Genomic DNA, 27,499 nt, shown 5'->3' on the forward strand with positions numbered 1-27,499 from the left:
TCTCTCTCAAAAACAAACATTAAAAAAAATTTTTTTTAAAGAATTTAAATTTTAAGCACTAGCTTCTCTCTTGTGTTTTCCAAACTTAAACCAAACTTCCTCTCTGAGGTTCCTGGTCTCTTCTGCAGCCAGCAAATAACACCACACGCTATTTTTCTGAATTTGAAGGTGATGACCATACACAATTTTGTTTGGAGCCTCGGTATTCTGTAGGGTGAATGCAAGGTATAGAAGAACGGTGGGGCGCGGTGGGCGGGGGGGGGGGAGTCATTCAGGTAAAATGATGAGGACCAGAACCAGAGGGCAATTGCCACATCAAGATGGAGAGGTGGGAAGATTTGAGCGACAGAGTAGTTTTGCAAACTTAAAATATCACAGCTAAGGGAAAACAGTTCTTTTAGTCCCGTTCTTTCATACAGATATGGAAACAGAAGCCCAGAGAGCATGGTTGATGCCCAAAGTTGCACACTTAGTTACCAGTGCAAGACGGGGGCTCTATCTCAGTGGTCTTTCTATAGCTTCACACCATTCCTATTGCTTTTAATTTGTTCCAACAGTCTTAGGTTTAAAAAAAAAAAAATCATGGGGGTGCACCTGGGTGGCTCAGTCAGTTGAGCAGCTGACTTCATTCAGCTCAGGTCATGATCTGGTAGTTCTCGAGTTTGAGCCCGGCGTCAGGCTCTGTATCAGCACAGAGCCTGTAGCCTGCTTCAGATTCTGTCTCCCTCTCTCTCTTTGCCCCTCCCCCACTCACACTCTGTTTCTGTCTCTGAAAGATGAATAAACCTTAAAAAAAAAACTTTTAAGGGGTGCCTGGGTGGCTCAGTCAGTTGAGCATCCGACTTCAGCTCAGGGCTCAGGTCATGATCTCACGGTTTGTGAGTTTGAGCCTCGCATCAGGCTCTGTGCTGACAGCTTGGAGGCTGCTTCAGATTCTGTGTCTCTCTCTCTGGCCCTTCCCCTCTCGAGCTCTGTCTCTCTCTCTCTCTCTCAAAAATAAATAAACATTTAAAATAACTTTTAAATAAATAAAAATCAGCTTAGGGCACCTGGCTGGCTCAGGCAGTAGAGCATGCAACTTTCGATCCCCAGGGCATGAGTTCAAGCCCCGTGTTGGGTGTAGAGATTACTTTTAAAAAATCAGCTTATAACTGATGACGTCTTTATCTGGCAACTTTTTTCCCCTCCGTGGTACATTTAAAAATGGTTCATCTTATAACTGACAGCATCTTAAACTTGATGAAATACGGTAATCCAGACGTTACCATCCCTTTGCTTGAAGCCCTTTGGTGCTATTTTGTGAAGTCTAAAAGAAACAAGAAGATGTACACATGTTAGTCTTCAAAGCAATTCCAGTATGCTGTATCCCACCGGATCCTCACTCTCACCCTTTGGAGAAGGCAGGGCTGGTATGATGGATGCCAAAGGTTCTCTCTGTCTTGGAACCGGCTCAGACTCCCCCGGACGCAGTTCATTCACCCTTTCCTGGATGCTAACCTCACAAGAAACCAGCTCAGATTCCAGGCTTTCTCTGGTGGGGAAAAGTTGTTCTGCTTGCCTTTAGGAGAAGCGAGAAATCTTTCTGGATCCTTTCTCCAAAATGCATTAGCCTTCTGACCCAGGCCAGGGGGGCACGCAGGAAAATCCTGCTTCTGATTCCTGACCCATTCAATCCATTCCCGAGGGCAGCCCAGCAACCAGCTACCATGCTGTGGTCAAGAGGGTAGGTGTGGATCCAGGAACCCACTCACCTACCACTCAACACCCCCGCACGCTGGGGCGGGGTCAATTCCCCCCCCTCACCAGCTGGAGTCCCAGGCGGCACCACACCCGGTTCTCTTACCACCGCCCCTCACGTGACCAGCCCCTTCACCCACTCAACCCCCCCCCACCCTTGTCTTTGCGCCATAATCTCCGTCCTCGCCTTCAAAGCCCCGCCCCCCGGTTTGGCGCACCTCCCCTTCAAAGCCCCGCCCCCCGGCTCGGCACAGGCCCCGCCCCTTTCCATCTGAGGGGCGACAGAAGGGCGCCTGGGGCAAGATGGCGGTGAATCAGAGCCACACCGAGAACCGCCGCGGGGCTTTCATTCCTTCCAGCGACAGGTGCCCGAGGGGAAGCCGGTGGGGAGGGGTGCTGTCAGAGCCGGGGATAGACCGACGACCGGTGGGACTGGCGGCTTGGAAACTCTTAGCCAATCAGGGCCTTTCCCGCCTTTTCCGGCCTCGGCCGGCTGAGCCCCGCCCCCTCCACTGGGGCGCTCGAGACCCCGCGGGCTTCCCGGCGCACAGAGTGGGCAGAGGCGGGAGCCCGTGGCCTCGCTGAGGTAAAGGGCGGGTCCACCGTGCGAGGCGCGCGTCTTCCCAGAAGAAAGGCGGGAGGGCACTGGCAGTGGTGGGGTGTCGCGCCGTTCCTCCGGGGGGGGCGCCGTTGGGAGCACAAACCTCCGTGGGGTGACGGCGACAGGGGGGCCTTGGGTGCGCCCCGCCCCTACTCCCGGGGGCGCGGACGCGGAAGGGGCGGCGGTGTGGATCCCTCTGAAGGATCCCGCGCCATCGGGAGGGGTGGGGGGCGCTCGCCGAAGCCCCCTTTCTTTTCGCCCCGACGGGGAGATGATGGCTCTTACTTCCCTGTAAATAAAGATCGGGACGGAAAGAAGAGCCGTCTAGGGAGAAGGACGCTCGCCGGGCCGCGCCCGTGGCCGTGCGTGGGGCCTGCGGGGCCCGCCGCTCGCTCGCCTTCCCGCCTCAGGCCTCCGCTCCACGTGGCCCCTCTCGTCGGTTCCTCCCGCCCGGCTCTCCAGACTCCGGCGCGGTCCTCCCCCCCCCCCCCAGCTGCTGCCTCCGCCCCCACTTGTCCCCGTTTTCCTTCGCTCGCGTGTGGCGGCGAGACTGCGCCTTTGTCGGGAAGATCCACCAAGACAGCCCCGAAAGCCGATGTCCGGATGGATCTTTTTCCTCTGCTTCCTCCCCCGGGAAAGTGTCCTTGCCGGGTTCCCACGGGCGGCGGAGGCCGTGCGTCTTCCCCGGCTCCCGAAGGACCTGTGCTCTGCCGCTGTGCGTAGTTGCGTAGTAGGAGAGCGTCGGCCACCGCCCTGACCGCCGGTCCCCTGCACACCCGCCTGGGTGCCCTGGGGCCACTTCCGATCTGGGGTGTCGGCGTCTTCTCCCTCAGCCACGGGTTTGTCTGTTTCCCTGCGTGCCTTGGAGGCGGGGCGTGAAGCTTGTTTCTAAAAAATTACAACACAAACGCTGATCCTGTATGGTCCTTCGAATGATCTTTATGGGGTCCGTTCTGTGCTCTTGAGCACGTAATCGTCTCCACTGTTTAAGAGCTTTATACTTCCAACTGCTCTGTCTACAGTGAGGATCCCCTTATTTCACAGGTGGGGAAACTGAAAGAAAGAGAAGGAATTTGCTTACAATCGTGTGGTCCCTGCATGTGGAAGACCTTTGACGGGGGTTTGAACTGCTCAACTCCAGCGGTCCCGCAGAAAGGAAAAGGGGCTTCTGGGCTTTCTCTTCCTCAGAGATGCCCCACCCTGTGGGGGCGCCCGCTTCCTGTGTAGAAATGCTGTATTCCTCTATTTCTATTTTATTATTACTTTTAAAATTTGAGTGTAGTTGACACACCATTGACGTTAGTTTCAGGTGTGCAACATAGTGACTAGATCTCTCTGTAAGTTATGCTATGCTCACCAGAAGTGTCACCACACAGTGCTATTGTGACAGTGTCACCGACTGTTCCCTATGCTGTGCCTTTTATTCCTGTGACTTATTCATTCCATAACTGGAAGGCTGTATCTGCCACTCCCCTTCCCCGATTTTACCCACCCCCCCGTCCCACTGACAACCCTCATTTGTTCTCTGTATTTATAGGTCTGGATCTGCTTTTTGTTGGTTTATTCATTTGTTTTTCTTTTTTTAGATTCCACGTGTGAGTGAAATTATGTATCTGTCTTTCTCAGTTTGATTTATTCCATTTAGTGTAATATCGAGGTCCATCCATGTTGTTGCAAATGGCAAGATCCCATCCTTTTTTATGGCTGCATAATATTCTGGTGTGTGTGTGTTTGTGTGTGTGTGTGTGTGTGTGTGTGTGTGTGTGTGTGTGTGTGTGTGTACATACCACATCTGCCTTATCTAAGTGCCAGTGAACACTTAGGTTGCTTCCATATCTTGACTATTGTACATAATGCTGCAATAAACATAGGGATGCATGTATCTTTTCAAATCAGCGTTTTCATTTCCTTTAAGTAAATGCCCAGTAGAGGAGTCATTGGATCACACGGTATTTCTCTTTTTAATTTTTTTCTCGTTTTAATTTTTTGAGGAACTTCCATACTGTTTTCCATAGTAGCTGTACCAATTTATATTCCCGCCGACAGTGCGCGGGGGTTCTTTTTTCTCCACATCCTCTCCAATATTTCTCGTCTTTTTGATTTTAGCCATTCTGACAGGTGTAAGGTGATACCTTGTTGCGGTTTTGATTTGCATTTCCCTGATGATGAGTGATGTTGAGCATCTTTTCATGGTCTGTTGGCCATCTGTAGGTCTTCTTTGTTGAAATGTCTACTCAGTTCCCCTGCCCATTTTTAAGTGGATTATTTGGGGTTCTTTTGGTGTTGATAGAAACTACTTTAAAGAAATAGGTTGAGAAGGAGAAGATTGGTTGTTTTTTGACTTCTCTTGCCTATTCATAATACACATTTGAGAAACTCATCACACTGGCTGTGTTCTGTGGAGATTTTTAAATCCCAGCTGAGAATTCATAATTGTACAGATAGGACTCTACTGGTAAATAGGGAAGACGTTGAGTTTTCTTTTTTTAACCAATATTCTAAAACTTGTACAGATAGCACCATATGTGTTTATTGTAGAAAAATTGGAAAAAAATTTAAATCGCCCCAGACTCCAACATCTAGTGCTTTTTACATTTTGGTATGTGTCTTTCTGCACTTTCCTCCATGGAAATATATGCAACTCCCCCACACTCAAGACTGCTTTGTAATTTGTTTTCCTCATTTACCAATATATTGGGAATACTCTCCAGTATCAATATCTACATCATTATTTTCAATGACTGGTATTCCAATATGCATGAATCTTTGCTCAAGCCTCTATTCGGGATGTTCAGGGTGTAGTAATTTGTCATTGCCATAAACATTGCTTCATGAACATTTTTGAAAACTAATCTCTGCCTACCTGTCAAAATGTTTCTCGGGATATGTTCCTTAAAGTGCAATTGTGGCATCAGAGGACATAGACTTTTTTTAAAAGATTAAAATGTATTTTAAGGGGAACCTGGGTGGCTCAGTCAGTTGAGCATCTGACTCTTGATTTTGGGTTAGGTCATGATCCCAGGGTTGTATGATTGAGCCCCTTGTTGGGCGCCATGTTGAGTACGGAGCCTGCTTAAGATTCTCTCTCTCTCTCTCTCTCTCTCTCTCTCTCTCTCCCTCTTTCCTCCTCTGTCCTTCTCCACTCCTGCTCTCTCTCTCTCTCTCAAAAAAAATAAGTACTTTAAAAAATATTAAAAATTCTAGGGGTGGGGCCCCTGGGTGGCTCAGTTGGTTGAGCATCTGACTCTTGGTTTTGGCTCAGATCATGATCTCACAGTTCATGAATTCAAGCCCTGCATCAGGCTCTGTTCTGACAGTGCAGAGCTTGCTTGGGATTCTCTCTCTCCCTCTCTCTCTGTAATCTTTATTATTTATTTTCTTCTGCTAGCTTTGGGTTTAGTTTGGTCTTGTTTTTTCTGGTTCCCTTGTGTGGAAAATTAGATTGTTGATTTGAGATCTCTCTCTCTCTCTCTCTCTCTCTCTCTCTCTCTCTCTCTCTTTCTCTCTTTAAAGTAAGCTTCATGTCCAATGCAGAGCCCAGTTTGGGGCTTGAACTCATGACCCTAAAATCAAGACCTGAGCTGAGATCAAGAATCAGGTGCTTAACCAACTAAGTCACCTGGGTGCCCTGAGATCTTTCTCTCTCTCTTTTTGACATTTATCCATTTCTTGAGAGACAGAGACAGAGCACGAGCAGGGGAGGGGTAGAGAGAGAGGGATACATAGAATCTGAAGCAGGATTCAGGCTCTGTGATGGCAGCACAGCACAGAGCCCTACGTGGGGCTCAAACTCATGGACCCTGAGATCATGACCTGAGCCGAAGTCAGACGCTTAACCAACTGAGCCACTCAGGTGCCCAGAGATCTCTCTTTTTTAAAATTTGCAGTTAAAAGCATAAATTTTCCTCTTAAGCACTACTTTTGTTATATCTCAAAAGTTTGGTATATGTATTTTCATTTTTATTCATCTCAAAATTTCTAATTTCTAGTGATTCAATTCTGTTTTCAAATTTCACTTGTGATTTCTTTGTTGACCCATTAGTTATTTAAGAGCATTTTGTTTAATTTTCACATTTTTGTTAATTTGTCTGTTATTATTTCTAATTTCATTCCATTTTGATCAGAAAAGATACTGTATGACTGCAATCTTCATAAATTTAGTAGGACTTGTTTTGTTGCCTAATATGTGGTCTGTCTTATAGACTGTGCCATGTGTATTTGAGAAGAGTGTGTATTGTACTTTGTGGGTGAAGTGTCCTTATGTTAGGTCTAGTTGACTTTTATTAGATGCATTCATGTTTATATTTGTAATATGTTTTTGATGATTGGTCCTTTTATCATGATATAATATTGTTTTATAGTAATTTTTGTTTTAAAGTCTATTTTTTCTGAAATTAGTATAACCCCTGAAGCTCTCTTTTGGCTACTGTTTGATGGAGTATCTTTTTTACATCCTTTCACTTTAAACCTGTTTGTGTCTTTGGATCTCAAGTAAGTCTTTTGTAGACAGTATATAGTGGCATCATGTTTTCAAAAATATATATTTTGCCGATCTCTGATTTTTAATTGGAGAGTTTAATTCATTTACACTTAATGTGATTATTGATAAGGAAGGACTTAACTTCTGCTCTTTTGCTCTTTATCTTCTATATCTCAATTCCTCCATTAATGCCTCCCTTTGTGTTTAATAGATATTTCCTAACATACTATCTTGATTCCCTCCTCATTTCTTTTACTGTATATATTTTAGTTATTTTCTTTGTGGTTGCCCTGAAGATTACATTTAACATCTTAATTTATAACAATCTAGGTCAAATTAATACAATTTTGTTTTAATTGTATGAACAAATTTTGTTCCTATATAACTCTGTCCTCTTATGCTGTTATTGTCCCAAATTACATCTTTATACATTGTGTATGCATCACCATAGATTTATAATTACTGTTTTTGCAATTGCCTTTTAATTCATATAGGAAGAAATGAAGAGTTCCAAGCCAAAAAATACATCAATACAGACTTTTATGTTTACCTATGTAGTTATCTTTACCAATGTTCTTTGTTTCTTTGTATGGGTTTGATTTACTGCCTAGTGTCTTATTATTTCAGGCTGAAGGACTTTCTTTCGCATTTCTTATAGTTCAGACCTACTAGTGATGAACTCTCGGTTTATGTTTACTTGGTAATGTTTTAATTTCTCTTTAATTTTTGAAGGATGGTTTTGCCAGATATAGAATTCTTGGTTGACAGATTTTCTTCCTTTAAGCACTTTGCATATGTCATCCTACTACTCCTGCCTCCATAGTTTTTGATGAGAAGTCAGCTATTTGTCTTATTAAGGATTCCTTGTGCATGATGATTATTTTCTCTTGCTGCTTTCAAGAGTCTCTGTATTTGGCTTTCAGCAGTTTGATTATGTGTCTTGGTGTGGATCTCTTTGAGTTAATCCTACTTGGAGTTTGTCGAGCTTAGATGTGTAGATTCATGTCTCTCATTAAACTGGGGGAGATTATGGCCATTATTTGTTCATATTTTCTTTATGCCCCCTTTTATTCTCTCCTCTCCTTTTTGCAGTCTCATTATGCATATGGTTGTATGCTTGATTTTGTTCCACAGGTCTGTTAAGACTCTGTTCATTTTGCTTCATTCTTTATTCTTTCTGTTACTTAGGTAGTGTATTCTCAATGGACCTATCTTCAGATTCACTGATCCTTTCTTCTGCCTGCTGAAATCTGCCATTAAACCCACCACTACTGAATTTTTTGTTTTACTTACTGTAGTTTCCAACTTCAGAATTTCTATTTGGTTCAGTTTTCTAATTTCTATCTCTTTATTGATATTCTACTTTTTGAGACATTGCTCTCATTATTTCCTTTGGTTATTTAGACATGGTTTCTTTTAACTCTTTAAACATGTTTAAAAGAGTTTATTTAAAATCTTTGTCTAATGGGGCCCTTGGCTGGCTCAGTAGGTAGAGCATGCAACTCTTGATCTTGGAGTCATGAGTTTGAGTTCCACACTGGGGGTAGGTTTCCTTTAAAAAAAAAAGAATAAAGTCTTTGTGTAGTTAATCCAATGTGCGGGCTTCCTCAAGGGCAGTTTTCTATTAATTTCATTTTCTGTTTACAGAAGAACATATGGGCCATACTTTCTTGTTGCATGCCTCATGATGTTGTTGTTGTTGTGGAAAAGCAGACATTTTGGGGTGCCTGGGTGGCTTAGTCGGTTGAGTGTCCAACTTTGGCTCAGGTCACAATCTCATGTTCATGGGTTTGAGCCCCACATCGGGCTCTGTGCTGACAGCTCAGAGCCTGGAGCCTCCTTCTGATTTTGTGTCTCCCTCTCTCTCTGCCCCTCCCCTGCTCATGCTCTCTCTCTGTCTCTCAAAAAATAAAATAAAATGTTAAAAAATTTTGTAAACTAGACATTTAGAAGATTATAATATGGCAACTCTGGAAATCAGGCTTTCTCTCTTCCTCAGGGTACATTGTTGCTGCTTGCTGCACTTATTTTTTGTTTGTTTAGTGACTTTTCTAAATTATAAAATTTTTAAAGCTTATAGTCTTTGTCACGTGCAGCCACTGAAGTCTCTTTTATATTAACTTAGTGGCCAACTAGTGATTTGACAACTTTCTTATATATCTGGAAACAAAAAATAAATAAATAAATAATTCCAGCCTTTGTAGATGGGCTCTGCCTGTGTGTTTGGAGCATGTCTTTATCACTCAGCCAGGCAGTTTACAACTCTGTCTTAGCTTTCACTTCCTACTTGAACAGAGCCTCATTGTCATCCAGAGGTAAAAGTTTTGGACCTTCTCAGTTCTCATCTGAGCATGAACCCAGGCCTCGGAAGGCATGCATGTGACTTTCTAGTTTCCCATGAATACGTCAGAGCTATTCAAAGCCTTTATTCCCCAAAGTATCTCATTCTCTAGCCTTTCTTTCCTCCCTAACTTTTCAGTTTGTTTGCACTAAATTCATCCTTTGCCCCAGACAGCAGCAACTAATACATTTACCTTGAAATGTTTTTGACAAATGGACCCTGAGTAGTCACCTCAGTCCTGGGAGAGTTCTGAATTAGGCATACACCATTGGAGCCTGCCCTTCAGGAAGCCACCAGACAAGTTTTAAAACAAGAGTTCTTTGAGAATAAGGTCTATTCTGCTCCCTTTGGTGTTCAGTACTTACACCAGGAATGTGGGTTGTTTTTAAGGCTATTGCCAAGCTGGGGATTGGAAGATGGTACTGGGGTAAGTGTCACAAAGCTCTGTTATCAGACTCAGCTATTTTTTTCTTGACTAAACATTCCCTTAGTTGTTATAAGGTTTTGATTAGATTCCAAACTTCTGGACTGACTTTTGGAGTTCCCTATTTTTGCTGACATCATATTTTCATTGTCTTAAAAAGCCCTTTTTATCAGCATACCACCACCCTAGTTCCAATTCTTACTACCTTACATCAAGACTATTTTAGGGATTCTTTTTTTTTTTTAATTTTTAATGTTTATTTATTTTTGAGAGAGAGAGATACAGAGCGTGAGTGGGAAAGGGGCAGAGAGAGGAAGACACAGAATCCCAAGCAGGCCCAGGCTCTGAGCTGTCAGCACAGAGTCCAATGCAGGGCTCGAACCCACAAACCGTGAGATCATGACCTGATCTGAAGTTGGGCACTCAACTGACTGAGTCACCCAGGTGCCCCTCTTTTTTTTTTTTTTAAGTAATCTCCACACCCAATGTGGGGCTCGAACTCATGACCCTGAGATCAAGAGCTGCCTGCTCTACTGACTGAACTAGTCAGGTGCCCCTTAGGATTTCTTAACCTCTAATAAACCACCACCTCCTTGATTGATTCTCCTTGCCTATTAAGTGATATCTCCAGGCTCTAGTTCCAGCATAGATTTCGAGTTATATCTCACTATTCTTCCCACCTTCACCTCCATGCTGCTTTGATGAATCCACACAGGTGGGCTGCTCCCAAGTGTGCAATTTGCTTTCCACCACATACCTCCATTAATGCTGCTCTTGCACCTCCATTCATGCTGTTTGCGCCCCATCTGGATCATCCCCTACCCTCACCTCTGCCTACTGAAACACTACTCTTCTCTTAAGAATCAGGGGTGCCTCGGTGGGTCAGTTGGTTAAGCATCTGACTCTTGATTTCTGCTCAGGTCATGATCTCATGGTTAATCTAACGTGTTCTATTGGTTAATGTGGGGCTATTGGGCTCTGTGCTGAGAGTGGAGCCTGCTTGGGATTCTCTCTCCCTCTCTCTTTCTGTCCCTCCCCAACTTGTGCATGCATGTGCTCTCTCTCTCTCTCTCTCTCTCTCTCTCAAAATAAACAAATAAACTTAGAAAGAATCAACTTCAACCTTTCTATAAAGTCATTCTTAGTCATTTCAACCAAAGCTAATCCCTCCTTCCACTAAATTGCTATGACATTTTTGTGCCATTAACGTGATGTATGTGATATTACTGCTTGCATTATTGTTTATTCATGTTTTCACTCATTCATTCTTTCAATAAATATTTAATAGCACCCACTGTTTGCTAGGGCCACAGTGCAAAGGCAGGATCATTAGTTAAGACATTGAACACATAAACATATATATATATATATATATATATATATATATATATATATATATTATAATAATTACTAAGAAAGAAAAGAAACCCAATAGGATTCTATGAGTGGGAATAGGATGAGTCCAAGTTTCTCAGGTTAAGAGTGAGGGGAGAACACAAAAGGCAGAGGGAATAACATGTCAGAGGAATCTGGAGTACTCTGTGTGTCTTGCCATTTCTATGAGAGTCAAAGAAACATTTCCATTAGCACAGTGCTTTATACTTCCTGCATATAAAGAATAAGAATTATTACTATTATTTATTATTTTTAATACATTTCTTATTATTATTCCTTAAAAATTTTTTAACGTTTATTTATTTTTGAGAGAGAGAGAGAGAGAGAGACAGAGCTCAAGCAAGGGAGGGGCAGAGAGAGGGAGACACAGAACCGGAAGCAGGCTTCAGGCTCTGAGCTGTCAGCACAGAGCCTGACGCAGGGCTTGAACTCACAAGCAGTGAGATAATGACATGAGCTGAAGTCGGATGCTTAACCGACTGAGCCACCCAGACACTCTTATTTGTTATTCTTTTTTTTTCTTTTTTTAATTTTTTTTTAATGTTTATTTATTTTTGAGACAGAGAGAGATACAGCATGAGCAGGGAAGGGGCAGAGAGAGAGGGAGACACAGAATGTGAAGCAGGCTCCAGGCTCTGAGCTGTCAGCACAGAGCCCGACGCGGGGCTCGAACTCACGAACTGTGAGATCGTGACCTGAGCTGAAGTCGGACGCCCAACCGACTGAGCCACCCAGGCGCCCCCCCTATTTGTTATTCTTAATAAACATTAAGAAGAAGGTAGGCTTGATAAGAAAAAAAGAATCCAGTGGTAAAGAGGGAGAGGAGTAAGTGTGAAAAGTCAGAGAATAAAATTTAAATTCCTTTCTATTTCAATAGTGATAGTAGCGGCAGCAGCTGACATTGAGTGCTTACTCTGGGCTTGGAATTGTGCTAAGAACTTTATGTACATCGTTTCGTATAACTTCTAAATCGTGTGGTGTCTGCCCTTTCTTTTCTGCAGTGTCTTGATGCAGTCTCAGGATGTGGACCTCTCCTTCCCACAGCAACCAGAGAGATCCAGTCTCTTCAGTGGGACAAAGAGGGGGACACTGTTTCTCACTTCATACCGGGTAATTCTACTTCTACCTTGACCTATTAACCGCTACATTTGTTTTCCTTCAAATGGAGAGAGATTTAACGTTGACTTTCAAAGTTGGCATTTTATGATTTTCCATGTTGGAGAATATGGAAGAACACGGGTGATGTTTCTCAGTCAGGCCGGAATGTCAGACAGCCTCGACCTTAGGGTTGGTCTAATATGTCTCAGTCCGTGGACAAGCTGCATGCCTTCTCCGAAGTTTCTTTCCTCTCCTAGGTGATCTTCGTGACTTCACACTTAGTCAGTGATCCCATGTTTTCTTTCATGATGCCATTTGATCTGATGAGTAACTGCACCGTTGAACAACCGGTCTTTGCTGCCAACTACATTAAAGGGACTATTCAGGCAGCTCCGGATGGTGAGTGTTCCCCCTCAGAAGTGTATTTTTTTCCCTCAAAAGCTTCCAGAAGGTTTAAGATTCAGACTTGGCTCATGCTGGAATTCAAAGAAAGCTGCACTGCTCTGTCGGGTAGTGCTTGTCTCTCTGTCTGGGGCTGTCCTTCTCCGACCAGTGGTGCCAGCATCTTAGCGTGTGCCGTTTCTTCCCCCAGGCGGCTGGGAAGGACAGGCTACTTTTAAATTAGCCTTCAGAAAAGGAGGTGCCATCGAATTTGCCCAGCTGATGGTGAAAGCTGCCTCTGCCGGTGAGCAATGCTAATAAAGACACTAAACACTTTGGGGTTTGGAGGCCTGCGGAATTGAAGTAGGACCGCTACCCAGCCACGACTTTGGTCTCTACGTCAGGCAGCTGGTAGTTGCACACGTATGCAGCAGGCATTTTCTGAGCCTTCCTATTATGGCACAAGTACCAAACTACGTGCTGGGAACAAGATTATTCAGCCCCTCCTTGTCTTAAAGGAGTTTGCAGGCTAGCAGAAGTTTATACTCAGACACTTGAACCACTAATTATACCTGATAATCTTTTGTCCGTTTTTAAATGTTTTTTTTAATGTACTTTTTAAAGCTTATTGATTTATTTTGAGAGAGATAGAGACAGCGTGAGAAGGGGAGGGGCAGAGAGAGAGGGAAAGAGGGAAAATCCCAAGCAGGCTCCACTCTGTCTGTGCAGAGCTCGATGTGGGGCTCGAACCGACAAAGCTGTGAGATCACGACCTGAGCTGAAACCAAGAGTCGGACGCTTAACCGACTGAGCCACCCAGGCGCCCCTCTTTTATCCTTTTAAATGTTGGTCTCATACATCATTGCGTACTCCCATTTTCATATCAGGAATCCCCAGTTGCCTGAGTTCTTCTTCCTCTGTCACGCCTTTTGTCTTTTTTCCTCTCTGGCTTTGCCTTTGCTTCTGTTGGGTTTAATCCCCGTCTTCCATGAGAAGAGGGAAGAGGTACTATCCAGCCCTACAGCACTGATCTAACAGATGTACCAGAGAACTCTTTCAGACTTTGAATACAAATAATCTTTTTTGTGGTACATTTTTATTCAATCTGGTCTCATTTCATGCCCCTACTGTCTCAGCTTTTGTACTCCAGTCCAGCTGGACTTCTTTGTGCCCTGTTCTCTCATCTCCGAGCCTTCATGCTATTCGCTCTACCTGGATAACTTTATTTATTAATGTGTTTGTTTAATTTTATTTTTTAAGTAAACTCTACACCCAATATGGGGCTCGAACTCATGATCCTAAGATCGAGAGTCACGTGCTCTACTGACTGAGCCAGCCAGGTGCCCTGGAATTTGCTCTATCTGGAATGCTTTCTCTTTCTCCCTTGCCTCCACCCCAACTCCAATCTAGTTGAGATGAACACAATCTAGAAGAGACAGACACATGCAAATATTCCAAACTAGAGGCATGGGCAAAGTGCTGGGGACACACCAGAGGGTGGAATGAATTTTCTAGCTCAGAAGACTGACTGGATCATGATACTATAAACTACAGTTAAGAATATAAGAGACCATCTAAGTTGGAGAGGAAACGGGTTCAATTTTAGATCTAATAATACTAACATTTATTGAATGCTTACCATACAGTGGGCAGCGTTCCAAGCCCTTTACATGTGTCAATTTTTTTAATCCTCACAAAAACTTAGGCTGTAGGTACAATCATTGTCCCCAGTTGATAACTGGGGAAACTGAGTCAGTGATGGTTCTACAGTTTCCCAAGGCTATACAGGTAGAAACTGATAGAGCTAGAATCTGGACCCTAAACATACTCTCACTCTCTTTTTAAACTTTTTATTTCAAAAAAAAAATCGTATTTAGAAAAGTTGCAAGAATTTACAGTGGACTCTCATGGACCCTTCATCTAGATTCACCCATCATTAACATTTTCCCACATTTGCTTTATCTTACTCTTCGTTTGTTTTTGTTTTTACTGAACTATTTGGGAGTAAGTTACAAAGTTCAGTTCATTCATTCCTAAGTATTCAAGTGTGTATCTGCTAAGAGCAAGGGTATTCTTTTATCTACCCTAAGTCTACTTATCAAATTCAGAAAATTTAACACTGAAACAATGTTATTATTTAATATTTGGTTTATATTCAAATTCAAATGATTAACCTATCACTCTTCCTAATTCTTATGGCACACTGTTTATTTTTCCAATCCAGGATCTAATCCCAGATCACACGCTGAATTTAATTGTCCTGTTTCTTTAGTCTCTTTTAGTCTGGACTCAGCCTTTCTTTGTCTTTCTTGGCATTGACAGTTTTATTTATTTAAAAACTTATTTATTTATTGTGAGAGAGAGACAGTGAGAGTGAGTAGGGGAGGGGCAGAGAGAGGGAGAGAGAGAATCCTAAGCAGGCTCTGCACTGTCACACTGTCAGCGCAGAGCCTGACGCAGGGCTCAGACTCATGAACCATGAGATCACGACCTGAGCCACAGTTAGACCCTTAACCTGCTGAGCTACCCAGGCGCCCCAACATTAACATTTTTAAAAGAATACAGGGGCGCCTGGGTGGCGCAGTCGGTTAAGCGTCCGACTTCAGCCAGGTCACGATCTCGCGGTCCGTGAGTTCGAGCCCCGCGTCAGGCTCTGGGCTGATGGCTCGGAGCCTGGAGCCTGTTTCCGATTCTGTGTCTCCCTCTCTCTCTGCCCCTCCCCCGTTCATGCTCTGTCTCTCTCTGTCCCAAAAATAAATAAAAAACGTTGAAAAAAAAAAAAAAAAAAAAAGATTCAAAAAAAAAAGAATACAGGCTTATTGTTTTGTAGATTTGGGTTTATCTGTTTCTTCATGCTTAGATGCATGTCCTGCATTTTGGCAGAAATACTGTATAAGTATAGTATGTAAGTGATGCTGTGCTCTTTTGATCCTATACCCTTAACCGTTGGATCATATTGAAGTGAGGTACACTGGAATGCTAGAGGCCAGTGGACCGGCAGCTCAGAACCACAAAGATGAACTGTGTCTAGAGACTCATTTGGAGATCCTCAGCACACAGGTCGTCTCTGGAGCCATGTGAGTGAAAGGCTTATTCAGTGAATAAAGGATGGTATTCCAAGGTCCTCAACATCGAAGGGATGGGTAGCGTGGGGCTGACTGAGGTAGGAGGAGAATCGAGTTTATTACCCCAGAAGTCAAGAAAGAGAAATTTCAAGCATTACTGAGTGGTCATCTGTCAGCTGCTGCAGAGATGTTTGATAAAATGAAGACTGAAAAGTGTGCATTGCATGTGGAAATTTGAGTTCGTGGTGGTCTTAGCAAGACAGAACTGCTAAAGACAGGTGGTGGAGAAGCCATATACAGGAAATTGAGGAGTAAGAAAATGTTTAATATTACCTTTAATGATACAGATATGAAGACCAAGGAGTTCACATACTGAACCCAGCCAACAGCTCTTCACTGTCCAGAAGGCAGACAGCATCTAAAGCCTGACGTTGGATAACAAGGTGTCCTGGCTCACAGAGTATGGCCATGTGGAACCCAGAGGCAGGGGGTACTTGGAAGTCCAGTTCTTCTTTGCTACAGATGTCTGGAAAACTCAGAATAATTGCATACTGGGTCCTGAATTTGCCCTTATTTTTCGCCTCACAGTAGAGAGAGCTTATTTTTAGGATTATGGGCTAAGGATCGGGCAACTTGAGGGAAACTTCTTAGTGCTCTTATTAAGATATGTTTCTTGGCTTGCAAAGCTAGGTACAGAGTCCTAGCAGTTACATAGCCTCTTGGAAAGGGTTTAGGCAACTTAGGTGAACTTGACCAAATGTCTGAACCTACTCTGGGTCTGATTATATCATGGCTTAGGTGTGGGAACCTACCCCTGCTTTCCCAGGAAGAGTCAGGGATTGTGAGATGGGCTTCCATGAGGCCTTTGGAATTAACTACCCATCATACTTTATGGTTTGACTCTTTGACCCTTATTGTATACCAAACACTATGGTATGATTGAGATGATTGAGAACACAATAGTGAACAAGACATACATAGTCCCCCGCCTTTGTTAAATTTACAGTCTAGTGAGAGTCATATAAGAAATACACAAACGGGGTGCCTGGGTGGCTCAGCTGGTTAAGCACCGGACTTCGGCTCAGGTCATGATCTCATGGCTTGTTAGTTGTGCTGACAGCCCAGAGCCTGGAACCTGCTTCGGATTCTGTGTCTCCATCTTTTTCTGCCCCTTTTTCTTCCCCACCCCCTCGCATTCTGTCTCTCTCTCTCAAAAATAAATAAACATTAAAAAAAAAAAAAGAAATACGCAAACATATAAGTTAGTAAAATAATATTTCTGGGAAGGATACTAATAGGATATTGAAAAGGAGGATAACTTTAGATTTAGATTTAGATAACTTTAGATTTAGATTTAGATAACTTTAGATTTAGAATGAATTAGTTAAGATAATGCTAGTTATTAAAACAGATAAACCCCAAATTATCAATAGCTTAAGACAATAGATATTACTGCTTATATAAAGGTCAATCAGCAGGGATAGAAGGGGGCTGTGTTCTACATAACCCTTCAGGGACTCAGGGTAATAGGGTCTATGCCATTTTTAACACATGGCTTCCACAGCCTCTCTGGCTAGCCAGCAGAGAGGGAAATAGAACAAATGTTTCACCTGGAAAGCTTGCATGGGCCAGGCCTGGAAGCAGTGTTATTACTTGTGGTCAGATGCTAGATGCCAGAAATTAGTGTAGTAGACTGATAATAGCTCCCAAAGATATATCCTTGCCTAGTCCTCAGAATCTGTGAATGTTCCCTTGTTTGTAAAAAGAATCTTTGCAGATGTAATTCATTTAAGGGGCTTGAGGCTATTACCCTGGATTATCCAGGTGCACCCCAGATGCCATCGCAAGGATCTTTATGAGAGAGATGCAGAGGGAGACAAACAGAAGTGCTTTCTTCTGTATCACGTTGCCATTACATTGGTTTTTAATAGATGTATCTTGCCAACTTGATCGAAGCCTCAGTTGGAAACTTTTTCTGAATATTTATTATGGTAGGTGCTATCCTAGGCCCTGAATAAACACAGGCAAATAAGACACAGTCTCTGCCCTCAAAAAGCATACAGTTCAGGACAAGGGAGGTGTATGTGTTTTATCTTATATCCTGGGAGCATTGTTGGACACTTGTGTAAGATGATGGTTAATACCCTATTAATTGGTTGGTGGCTGCTGTACATCTGCATTGAACAAATTAGAGTCTCTATTTTGCCAAACTTGTCTTCTCAGCTGCCAGAGGAGTTCCACTTGGAAGTGCAAGTTACTGGTTCAGCCCTCCAGGACTGCTTGTAGTTACTGGGCAGGGGAACATGATGTGCACTCAACAGATGCCTTGTCCAGGTAAGGTATGGCAGGGAAGTTCTTGTTGGGAGGTGGAAAAGTATGCCAGGGGCTCAAAGATCCTTTCACTGCTAGTTTGCTTCCAACTCTGCTGTAGGAGAAACAGCAGAGGTTTAGGAAATTGGAAAATGGGGAAGTCCGTGACTTTGTTTCTAGATTGAAACCCAGTGGCATGTCAGCAAGTGACTGGGCTTCAGTTTCAGGCTTACTTTTAACCGTAACGTACACATACAGAGTATAGCTGGGCAACTTCCATTAGTGGGAGCAGTCCCTTCCTGCATATAGCCTGAGCAGAAAATGTGTGCTCTTGCCCACTTCCCCCTTCCAGCTTCACACACGTATAGCCATCATGCTTATGCCATGCCCTTCAACCTCACTGAGGACTCCGGCTTTATGCTCTGTACCCTCTAACAGTTGTGCCTGTCCACAGTGATTCTCAAATGTGGTCCACAGCCTACTGGTGGGCCACAAAGGGTTTCCTAACAGGCTGCCGACGGGCCCCCAAATGCGGCCCTTCCTTGGGTTCTCCTTGGAGCATGACATGCATGTCTGTTGGCTTTTGTTTTGTATACTAACTGATGTCACAGAATGACGTGTTTATATGTCGCATGCCTAAAAACATAATCTAATAATTCTTTTAAATGCATTAGTCTCTTGCATTATGTAGAAAACGAAAAATGGAATTATAAGCCATTGTTAACAGTAATATTAGCTTTTATAATTGTCCAGCGATTTACCTTTACTGAGATCTTCATTTCTTCATATGGCTTCAAATTTCTGTCTGGTGTGCTTCCAGGTCACCCGGCAGGACTCCCTGAGGCACTTCTTGCAGGGCCAGTCTGGTGGTAATGAACTCCTTCAGCTTTTGTTTATCTGGAAACATCTTCATTCTCCCTTACTCTTGAAGGAGTTTGGGCAAATAGAGGACTCTTGTTTGACAGTTTATTTCTGGCCTCCAAAGTTTCTGATGAGCAACCTGCTAATTGTCTTATTGAGGATCCTTTGTATCTGGGTGATTCACTTTTCTCTTGCTGATTTCACGATTCTCTCTTTATCTTTGGTTTTTGGAAGTTTAATTAGAATGCATCTCGGTTGGATGTGTATGAGTTCATCTGACTTGAAGCTCATTGAGCTTCCTGGATGTTTATATTCATGTTTTTCATCCAGTTTGGGAAGTGCACAGTCATCATTTCTTTAGATATTTACTCTCTCCCTTTCTCTCTCTCCTCCTTCTGGGACTTCCACAGCATGTATGTTGGTCTGCTTGATGGCATCCCACAGGTCCTTCAGCTCTGTTCACTCTTCTTCAATATATTTTCTGGCTGTTTCTCAATCTCTGCTGTTTCTGTTGTTCTATTTTCACGTTAACAGATTCATTCATCTGCCTACTCAAATCTGAATTTGAACCCCTCTAGTGAATTCTTTTCAGCTATCATACTATTCAGCTCCAGAATTTTGCTTTGGTTTCTTGTTAAGTTTTCCACTTCTACTGATATTTCTGTTTGGTGCATACATCATTTTCTTGACTTTCTTCACATTCTCCTTTAGTCTTTGAGCATCTTTAAGACAGTTCTTTTAAAGTTTTTTTCTAATTAGCTCAAACATAAAAATGGATTACAGCAAAATAACTCTACAGTTGTCCATTCATTGACTCATTAAACCACTTTGGGACTGTAGCCAAGGAAATAAATACAACCCATGATTATTGTAATATGAATCAGAAAGTTGGAAACGACGCACTCTTCTAGAACAGGGGAATTACGTAGCACCTATCCATGTGATAAAATGTTGTTCAGCTTTTAATTTATGAAGTGTTAATAATGTAAAGACTTTTTTATAATGCCAAGTAAAAAGAGCCAGATAAAAAGTTGTATGGTTGTTATGATTGTGATTGTATAAAAAATATTAACAGATCCTACAAAGAAATATACCAAAATACTAAGTTTTTGTCTTTGATAGTGGAATTATAGGTAATTTTTAAATTTCATCTTTTCTCTATTTTCCAAATACATATTCCTCATTGAGCATGTATTACTTTCTTCATAATCAAATAAAATTTATTAAGTAAAATATGTATCTGAGCACAAGTATAAGTAATGTAGAGATATAACTGTAGGGATATTTTCATGTTAATTTGAATCCCTCCACAACAGGAAATGATAAAGCCTTCACCCGGTGAAGGATCTGGCTTTAGCATTACTCTGCCTGAGTTCTCATCCTGTGTCAGTTTGCTTCAGCATAGTTTTTTTGTCTTTCTCCTTCTTACCCATTCCTTGTCCACTCTAAAAAATGAGTAACTGATTTTTTTTCCTTCTCAGCATACCCATTTGTTGTCTATGGATCCCCACAGGCAGGATATGGACCCCCACAGGCAGGATATGGACCCCCACATGCAGGATATGGACCCCCACAGGCTGGATATGGACCCCCACAGGTGGAATATGGACACCTGCCATGGGGATACGGACCCCCACCAGCAGGATACGGACCCCCACCTGTGGGATCTGGAGCCCCACCAGGAGCATACAGAGCCCTGCCTGTGGGATACGGAGCCCTCCCAGCCGGAAACGAAACCTTACCGACTGGAAGTGAAAACCCAGGGGCTGGAAATCAAGCCCCACCTCCAGGATATGAAGTTTCACCTGCTGGAATTAGAGCTGGGACTGGCAAATCTGTGGCAATCCAACCTCCTGGGTATGAGGCTTCTCTTCCCCCTGCCTCATCTTCTCAGAGCCATTCACCATCTTCCAGGAATTAAACCTTGAAGACTCGCCAAGCAAAGTGGCACCCGAAAACCGAAGTCAGAATAGGAAGGTAGACTCAGGTATGTGATTAAAGGTGTGTCTGACGTAGTGTTGCCCTGTGGAAGGGCAGTCTTAGGGGGAGGCTGAGTCAACTCTTGACTAGATGGGCCAAAGAAGAAGTAGGATTAGAGCTAATTCCCCAATAATTTGGTTGACATTGGACTGCATTGTAATTTTTTTTTTTTAAGTTTATTTATTGAGAGAGAGCATGCACATGAGCTGGGGAGGGGCAGAGAGAGAGGGAGACAGAGGATCCAGAGCCAGATGGGGACTTGAACTCAGAAGCTGTGAGATCATGACCTGAGCTGAAGTCAGAGGCTCAACCTACTGAGCCACTCAGATACCCGATGGGCTGCATTTTTAAACAAACCTTGAATGTAGGGTGGAAAAGGCTTCCTGCCTTTCTCCCCTCCCCCTCTAGAAATTATTTATTGCGCTGTTTGCTAAGCCTGAAAATATGTTAAAAATATCAAGTTGAGGGGTACCTGGGTGGCTCAGTTGGTTAAGCAGTTGGACTCTTGGTTTTGGCTCAGGTCATAATCTCATGGTTCATGAGTTCAAGCCCCTCATTGGGATCTTTGCTGGCAACACAGAGCCTGCTTGGGATTTTCTCTCTCTTCCTCTCTCTCTGCCCCTTCCCTGCTCAAACTCTCTCTCAAAATAAATAAATAAACTTAAAAAAATGTTTAAAAAGAAATGTCAAGTAGAATACTCAGTTGTTTTTCACAGCATTGTTTATATTAGTGAAAGGATGGACCAGCCCATCACTAAATTTCCAATAGTGAGAGAGAATCTCATAAATCATGGTACATCCATATAATGGAATATTATGTGTCCATTGAAAATGATATCTAGGGGTGCCTGGGTGGCTCAGTTTGTTGGGCATCTGACTTCGGCTCAGGTCATGATCTCACTGTTTGTTGAGTTCGAGCCCCGCATCAGGCTCTGTGCTGACAGCTCGGAGCCTGGAGCCTGCTTCGGATTCTGTGTCTCCTTCTCTCTCTGCCCCTCCCCAACTTGTGCTCTGTCTTTCTATGTCTCTCAAAAAATAAATAAATGTAAAAAAAAAAATTAAAACAAAAAGAAAATGATATCTAGATTAAGAAAAGCCTTCTTTAAGAAAATCAACCCCCCCCAAAAAAAAGAAAATCAAACCCAATAATGCAATAAAGGAAAACGGTGATAAGTTTGACTATATCAAAATTTTTAACATCTGTATGACCACAATTAAAAGATAGAAAACAGAATAGGAGAAAGTTAATCTCCGACATACATGTTAAACAAATAATTTATAGTTAGAATATATGAAGAACTACTAAAAGTCAACCAAAAATTAAAAATGGACAAAAGATATGAAATCCCAATTAACCAAGGCAGTAGAGTGGCTCAGAAACATTTCAAAAGATGTTCAATCAACTTCACTAGTATTCGGAAAAGGCAACTTGACATGAGAAACAATTTTATCTCCAAAGATTTATAAATATTAAAAAGATAGAAAAAGTTAAGTGTTAGGAAGGAACACATGTGGGGAAAGGTTATTTTATACAATATTGGTGCGAATGTAAGTTGAATGCATTTTTAGAAAGAGATCTGGCAGTGCCTTTTAAAAGGTAAAAGATATCTACTCTTGATTTAGCAGCTTCACTTCTCAATATCTATTCCTGAGAAACGCTTGCACCTGTGCACAAAGATGTGTGTGGGAAGATTTAATTACATTCATTGTTTCTAACATCACAAAATTGGAAATAAGCTATGTGGTCATTAATAGCATTTATATAAACTATGGTGCCTTAAAGCTAAATATGCAAAAATTCTGTCTTATTGTTAAAATAAGAAAAGCAAGTTGTAGGGATTATATACTGCAGTGATTTTCAATCCCATCAGACTGCCCCCATAACAAATAATTTGTTTTTTTTTTAAGTTTATTTATTTATTTTGCGAGAGCGAGAAGAGGAAAGGCAGAGAGAGAGGGAGAGAGAGAGAGGGAGAGACAGAATTCCAAGCAGGCTCTGCACTGTCCGTGTGGGGTCCGACACGGGGCTTGAACTCATGAACTGTGAGATCATGACCTGAGCTGAAACCAAGAGCTGGACGCTCAATGGACTGAGCCACCCACATGCCCCTCCCATAACAAATAATTTGTAATGTCTCCTTTAGATCATCAGAATGAAATTTGTAGACAACTGCATATGATTCCATACCATTTCAACCAAAATCAATAAATTATGCCATAAATGTGATATAAAGAAATAATATAAAACTAGTTTGTAGTAAAATTTTTAAGTATTTTAATATATAAATGTTCAAATTCCACTGTACTAGAAGACATAACAAAGTAATCAAGTGCTCACCTCCTGTATGTAGATTCACCAAATTCATAAACACTAGAAATGATCCATGTATGTTGTATTGGTGACTTGAATACCATAGTGGCAATGCTATTGGCAATGTCGTTTTCCAAAATGATGAACAATCCTTGACAAATTTCCAAATAAAACAAAGTTTCGTTTTCCCTTGATTTACACAGTGGTTGAATTCCTGAAAAGTTCTGCATGTATTAAAATCATGTAATGCAGGGTTAGGCTCTAGGCTCAAATGATTATAAGCATGTGTTTCACCTACATCGATGGCCAGAGATTCATTTGAAAATCATGAAGGAGTGTAGGACGATTCTTTGTTGTGAGGAACTGCCCTGTACTTTTCGGGACGTCTAGCATCCTTGACCCCTCACCTGTCAGATACCAACAGTGGCCTCTAATTGTGATAACCAAAAATCCCCCAGTTATTTCATAATTGCCCCCTGGGGGTCAATGCCTTCCCTGCCAAGAACTATCATTCTGGACTACTTTAGACTATTCTGAGGTTGTCAGCCTCTTAAAAACTCACTATTCTGCTACCTTGACCGACTTCCTAATTTCATTGGCCTTTCCTTGCTTTCTTACAGGCTCATCAAGCCGCCTAAAAGGAGGCCTTAAAAATATTATATCAAGTGTTTTTAGATACTATATACCAAAAGGTTTTAGAAGCTCTAGTGTATAATATTACCAGACCCAGAAGACATTTAAATCATATATTTTTTCTATGAATATTTTGTGTGTAGTTGAGAATATGTTGTATATACAAGTGTTTCACCTGACACTTTACATTTTCATAACTTTTATTTATTTATTTATTTATTTATTTATTTATTTATTTATTAAATTAAACAATATTTTTAATGTTTATTTTTTAGGAGAAACAGAGCATGAGTTGGGGAGGGGCAGAGAGAGAGAGACAGGGAGACACAGAATCCCAAACAGGCTCCAGCCTGGAGCCTGTTTGGGATTCTGTGTCTCCCTGTCTCTTTGTCCCTTCCGTACTCATGCTTTGTCTCTCTTCCTCTCTCAAAAATAAGTAAACATTAAAAAAAGAATTAAAAAACCCCACAGCTTTGAGGTATAATTGATATATTAAAAATTGAATATACTTAATGTATAGTTAGATGAGTTTCATAGGTTTTTAAGAATTATTCATAAAGGGGCGCCTGGGTGGTTCAGTCGGTTGGGTGTCCAACTTCAGCTCAGGTCACGATCTCGTGGTCCGTGAGTTTGAGCCCCGCGTTGGGCTCTGGGCTGATGGCTCAGAGCCTGGAGCCTGCTTCTGATTCTGTGTCTCCCTCTCTCTCTGCCCCTCCCCCGTTCATGCTCTGTCTCTCTCTGTCTCAAAAATAAATAAACGTTTAAAAACAATTAAAAAAAAAAGAATTATTCATAAATATTGTTAGTGGCTACATGGCTGCACCATTACATATTTTCTCAATCCCTATTTTAAAATATTTTAGTTGTTTCCAGGTTTTTGCTATTACAAACAACATTGTGATTAACTTCTCTTATATAGAGCTTTTTTTTTTTAAATTTTGGATTATTTCCTTGAAACAGGTTAGAGTTATTGATTGATCCTCATTGTAACAATTAGGAAACCAGATGCTCCTATGTTGTCAAGGACAGCTTTTCCTAAGGAAGTTGGTGGATGTTAATGGGTCTTATGTGGAAAAGGTGGTTATTGAGTCAAATATATTTGAAAAAGCCAGGTAAACAGATTTCTTTACCTCATGACTTCTCAGCACCTTGAATATACTAGTGAACATAAATCTCTAAGAGGGAGACATTTTCAAAATACACATATTTTTTCAAAATTATTTGACCTTAGTCTATTTTATTCACTAAACATTTTGGAAAAACTATTATTTAGTGGAACAAACTTTGGGAAACACTTTGTGGAATGAGTGGATATTAGAATTAAAATGAACTGTTAAGTGTCTGGGATATGCTGCCCTTAAAACTCTTCCCAACAATGAGACGAGTCAAGGACCATTCTTCTTCCCCTTCCGAGAAAAAGAGCTTCATGTCCAGTGTGTAGAGAACAGATCTTCTTGAAGAAGGCACATGATAATATAGAAAGTAGCTACGCATTCCTATTAGAAATTACCGGCACAGAGTCATGGGTCTGGGACACTGGAGTGTCAGTGGTACAGGGACTGCTGGTATGTCCAGATAACCATTCAGGGAAGAAGTAAAAAGAGAAAACATAGGTATAACCCTTTTCTAAAGATTCCAAACAGAGAATTCAGACCATATGGATCTTTTTTTAATGTTTGTTTGTTTGTTTGTTTGTTTGTTTGTTTAGAAAGAGACCGCAAGGGAGGGGCAGAAAGAGAGAGAGGGAGAGAGAGAGAATCCCAAGCGGGTTCTTCACTGTCAGTGCAGAGCCAGACGTGGGGCTCAATCCCACGAATGTGAGATCGTGACCTGAGCAGAAGTCAAGAGTCAGATGCTCAACCAACTGAGCCACCCAGGTGCCTCAGACCATATGGATCTTAAACATGGGTCACAGGCCCCAGATCTCTTTCTCTTAAAAATTTTTGAGGGAAGTGATGAGGATTTTTTTTCTTTTAAGAGTTTCTTCTTTTCTCACTTCTAAACCTCTCTACATGGGCAGAAGTGACAAGGAGAGGAAGAGGGAGAGATTCTCCAAACCAGAGCAGGAATAAAGTTCCCCTCATTCAGCTTTTCGGTTTGTGCTGGAATGTGATGGTGAGTTGGGAATAGGGGCAAGGAGTGAGGCCTCTTTTATGCTGGAATAGTTCTCTAAATAACTGACGTCTAACAGGCATATTCTGGGATTGGAATTCTAAAAGGGTAGCAAGTAGACTTTCTCTTCTGCTCTTCATTCTAGCCATACATGTACCAGGTAGATTTGAAATGAGGTCCAACAACCTAGAAGGGTAAGCAGGTCCAAGTCTCCTGAAAGTGGACTCCCCTGCAAAGGGAACTTGTTCACCTGTTTCACCAGGCTGCTGGAATACAACCAAAGGTGGTAACTGTATAGAGGTGGGACCAAGCAGAGCCCGAGGTTGGACCCACTGGGGGCTGTATGGCACACCTACTCTTAGCTCCCACTGCCTGATGCAGAGAGTCAGACTCCTTCTATAACAAGCGCATCCTATAAGGAGAGCTTTGGGTCGTGTGTACTCACAGGGATCCGGTTTTGCTCTGCTTAGGACAAATCCAGCGAGAGTTCAGCTAAGCCTGTTATGTGCTGAAAGCACTAATGCTGGGTCATTCGGGTCCCCATTGACATTTTGGATGCTTCCTTCCTGATTCATCCCTGAGCCGGTGGATTCATCTTCTTCCTGTCTCTTCCCCAGCTGCAATACAGAATCTGCTCTTGCTTTCTGTACTTTGCCTCCTCATTTCCTATTAGGAATAGGAAAGGAAAAGAAGAAGACCTTTTATCTCTGGACTGATAGTGGACCCACAAAACAAGCACCCAAATACTCTTTTTCCTAGATTGGTGGACGCTTGCCAGCCTGCAGAAACTTCGGGCTTGACTGTCCTGAGGAATCAAGGGGAAAATGTGTAGTTGGTGGGATTTTTCAACCTATAGATTAATATATGCAGGAAATACTGCATGTCGTTGTTTTCTTTTAATTCTGTTATCCAGACCCCCCCCCCACCATCTGCCTTGCTGGTGGGCTCCCCCAAACTCCCAAGATTATGCAAAGTTATCCAGATCTTATGTGGCATCAAGATGCCAAGAAGGCCCTTCTAGGCATCAGATTACTTCTGAAACAGCTACCGCCCAGTCCAGGCAGTCACATCAAGTCTGGTAGCTGGGTTGCTTCCTTATGCCCCCAGAATCTTAGGTGGGGCCTGGAAGCTAGCTGTCAGAGATCCGACTCCACACCCCTGAGCACTGGGGAGCAGGACCCCAATGCCTACTCCTTGAGAGGACCGCCAGTTCCTTCCCCAACCTCTCAGATTCTCCTGCCTCCATCCCCTCTACTTCTTGAGCAACCATCCTAATCCCAATCTCAGGATCTGGGTTTCCACAGAGATACTAGAGAGCCTTTGCCTTCGTGTTGACTTGATTTTTCTTGCCCACTGCCGGGTTGCTTGCTTGAAACTATGTATGTGTGACTATGTATAGAATGTAAACACCCAATTCAAATTCACACTGTACAGGTTACCTAGTCATCTAGTAGAAAGTAAAACATGTGGCAACCATCCCAACCTTTACCTGGAGCACCTTTAGGAGAGGGGAGTTGGTGTAGCACACTCAACCATGGACTCTTAGAGAATAAACTTGTTTTTGAAGGTCCCCAAATGACTCCAGAAGAAGGGATTCTGTCTAAGGGAGAGATTTGACCAGCAGTTTGATTAGTCTCGATATGTATTTAATAGTTAATAGTTAAAAACTTGTGTAATATTTAGTAATCGGCTTTTTTTTATTAAACTTAAGACAGTATTAATTGGACTGGGTATTAATAAATAATTACTAATATTGAACATAGTTCTTAC

At 42.3% G+C, this 27,499-nt stretch overlaps 1 protein-coding gene and 1 long non-coding RNA gene across 8 annotated transcripts in view; one reads left to right on the forward strand and one right to left on the reverse strand.

Annotated features, from left to right (window-relative positions):
• Window positions 1-1,145: 1,145 nt before the first annotated feature.
• Window positions 1,146-1,857, reverse strand: LOC122225202. Of its 2 annotated transcripts, none has more exons than XR_006205147.1 (2): window positions 1,498-1,857; window positions 1,146-1,306 (listed from the first exon to the last, which is right to left on the reverse strand). It is a non-coding gene; the product is annotated as an uncharacterized LOC122225202 (long non-coding RNA). The 2 variants fall into 2 exon arrangements; XR_006205146.1 differs by having other exon boundaries at window positions 1,389-1,857.
• A 110-nt stretch (window positions 1,858-1,967) lies between these two features.
• Window positions 1,968-27,499, forward strand: part of WBP2NL (WBP2 N-terminal like) — a 30,507-nt gene continuing 4,975 nt past the window's right edge. For 3 of the 6 annotated variants that reach the window (XM_042947985.1, XM_042947984.1, XM_042947986.1), the window contains exons 1-6: window positions 1,968-2,102; window positions 11,980-12,088; window positions 12,334-12,475; window positions 12,669-12,761; window positions 17,746-17,856; window positions 20,175-20,680. In XM_042947985.1, coding sequence (XP_042803919.1) covers window positions 2,041-2,102; window positions 11,980-12,088; window positions 12,334-12,475; window positions 12,669-12,761; window positions 17,746-17,856; window positions 20,175-20,614 — 957 coding nt within the window. In that variant the 5' untranslated portion in view covers window positions 1,968-2,040 and the 3' untranslated portion in view covers window positions 20,615-20,680. Of the gene's footprint in view, window positions 2,103-2,451; window positions 3,178-3,260; window positions 3,383-11,979; window positions 12,089-12,333; window positions 12,476-12,668; window positions 12,762-17,745; window positions 17,857-20,174; window positions 20,681-24,577; window positions 24,802-27,499 lie in introns of those variants that run through there. The other 3 variants (XM_042947987.1, XM_042947989.1, XM_042947988.1) reach the window with 3 other exon arrangements.

Source organism: Panthera leo, chromosome B4 (genome assembly GCF_018350215.1).
Source record: "Panthera leo isolate Ple1 chromosome B4, P.leo_Ple1_pat1.1, whole genome shotgun sequence".
Taxonomy (NCBI): Eukaryota; Metazoa; Chordata; class Mammalia; order Carnivora; family Felidae; genus Panthera; species Panthera leo.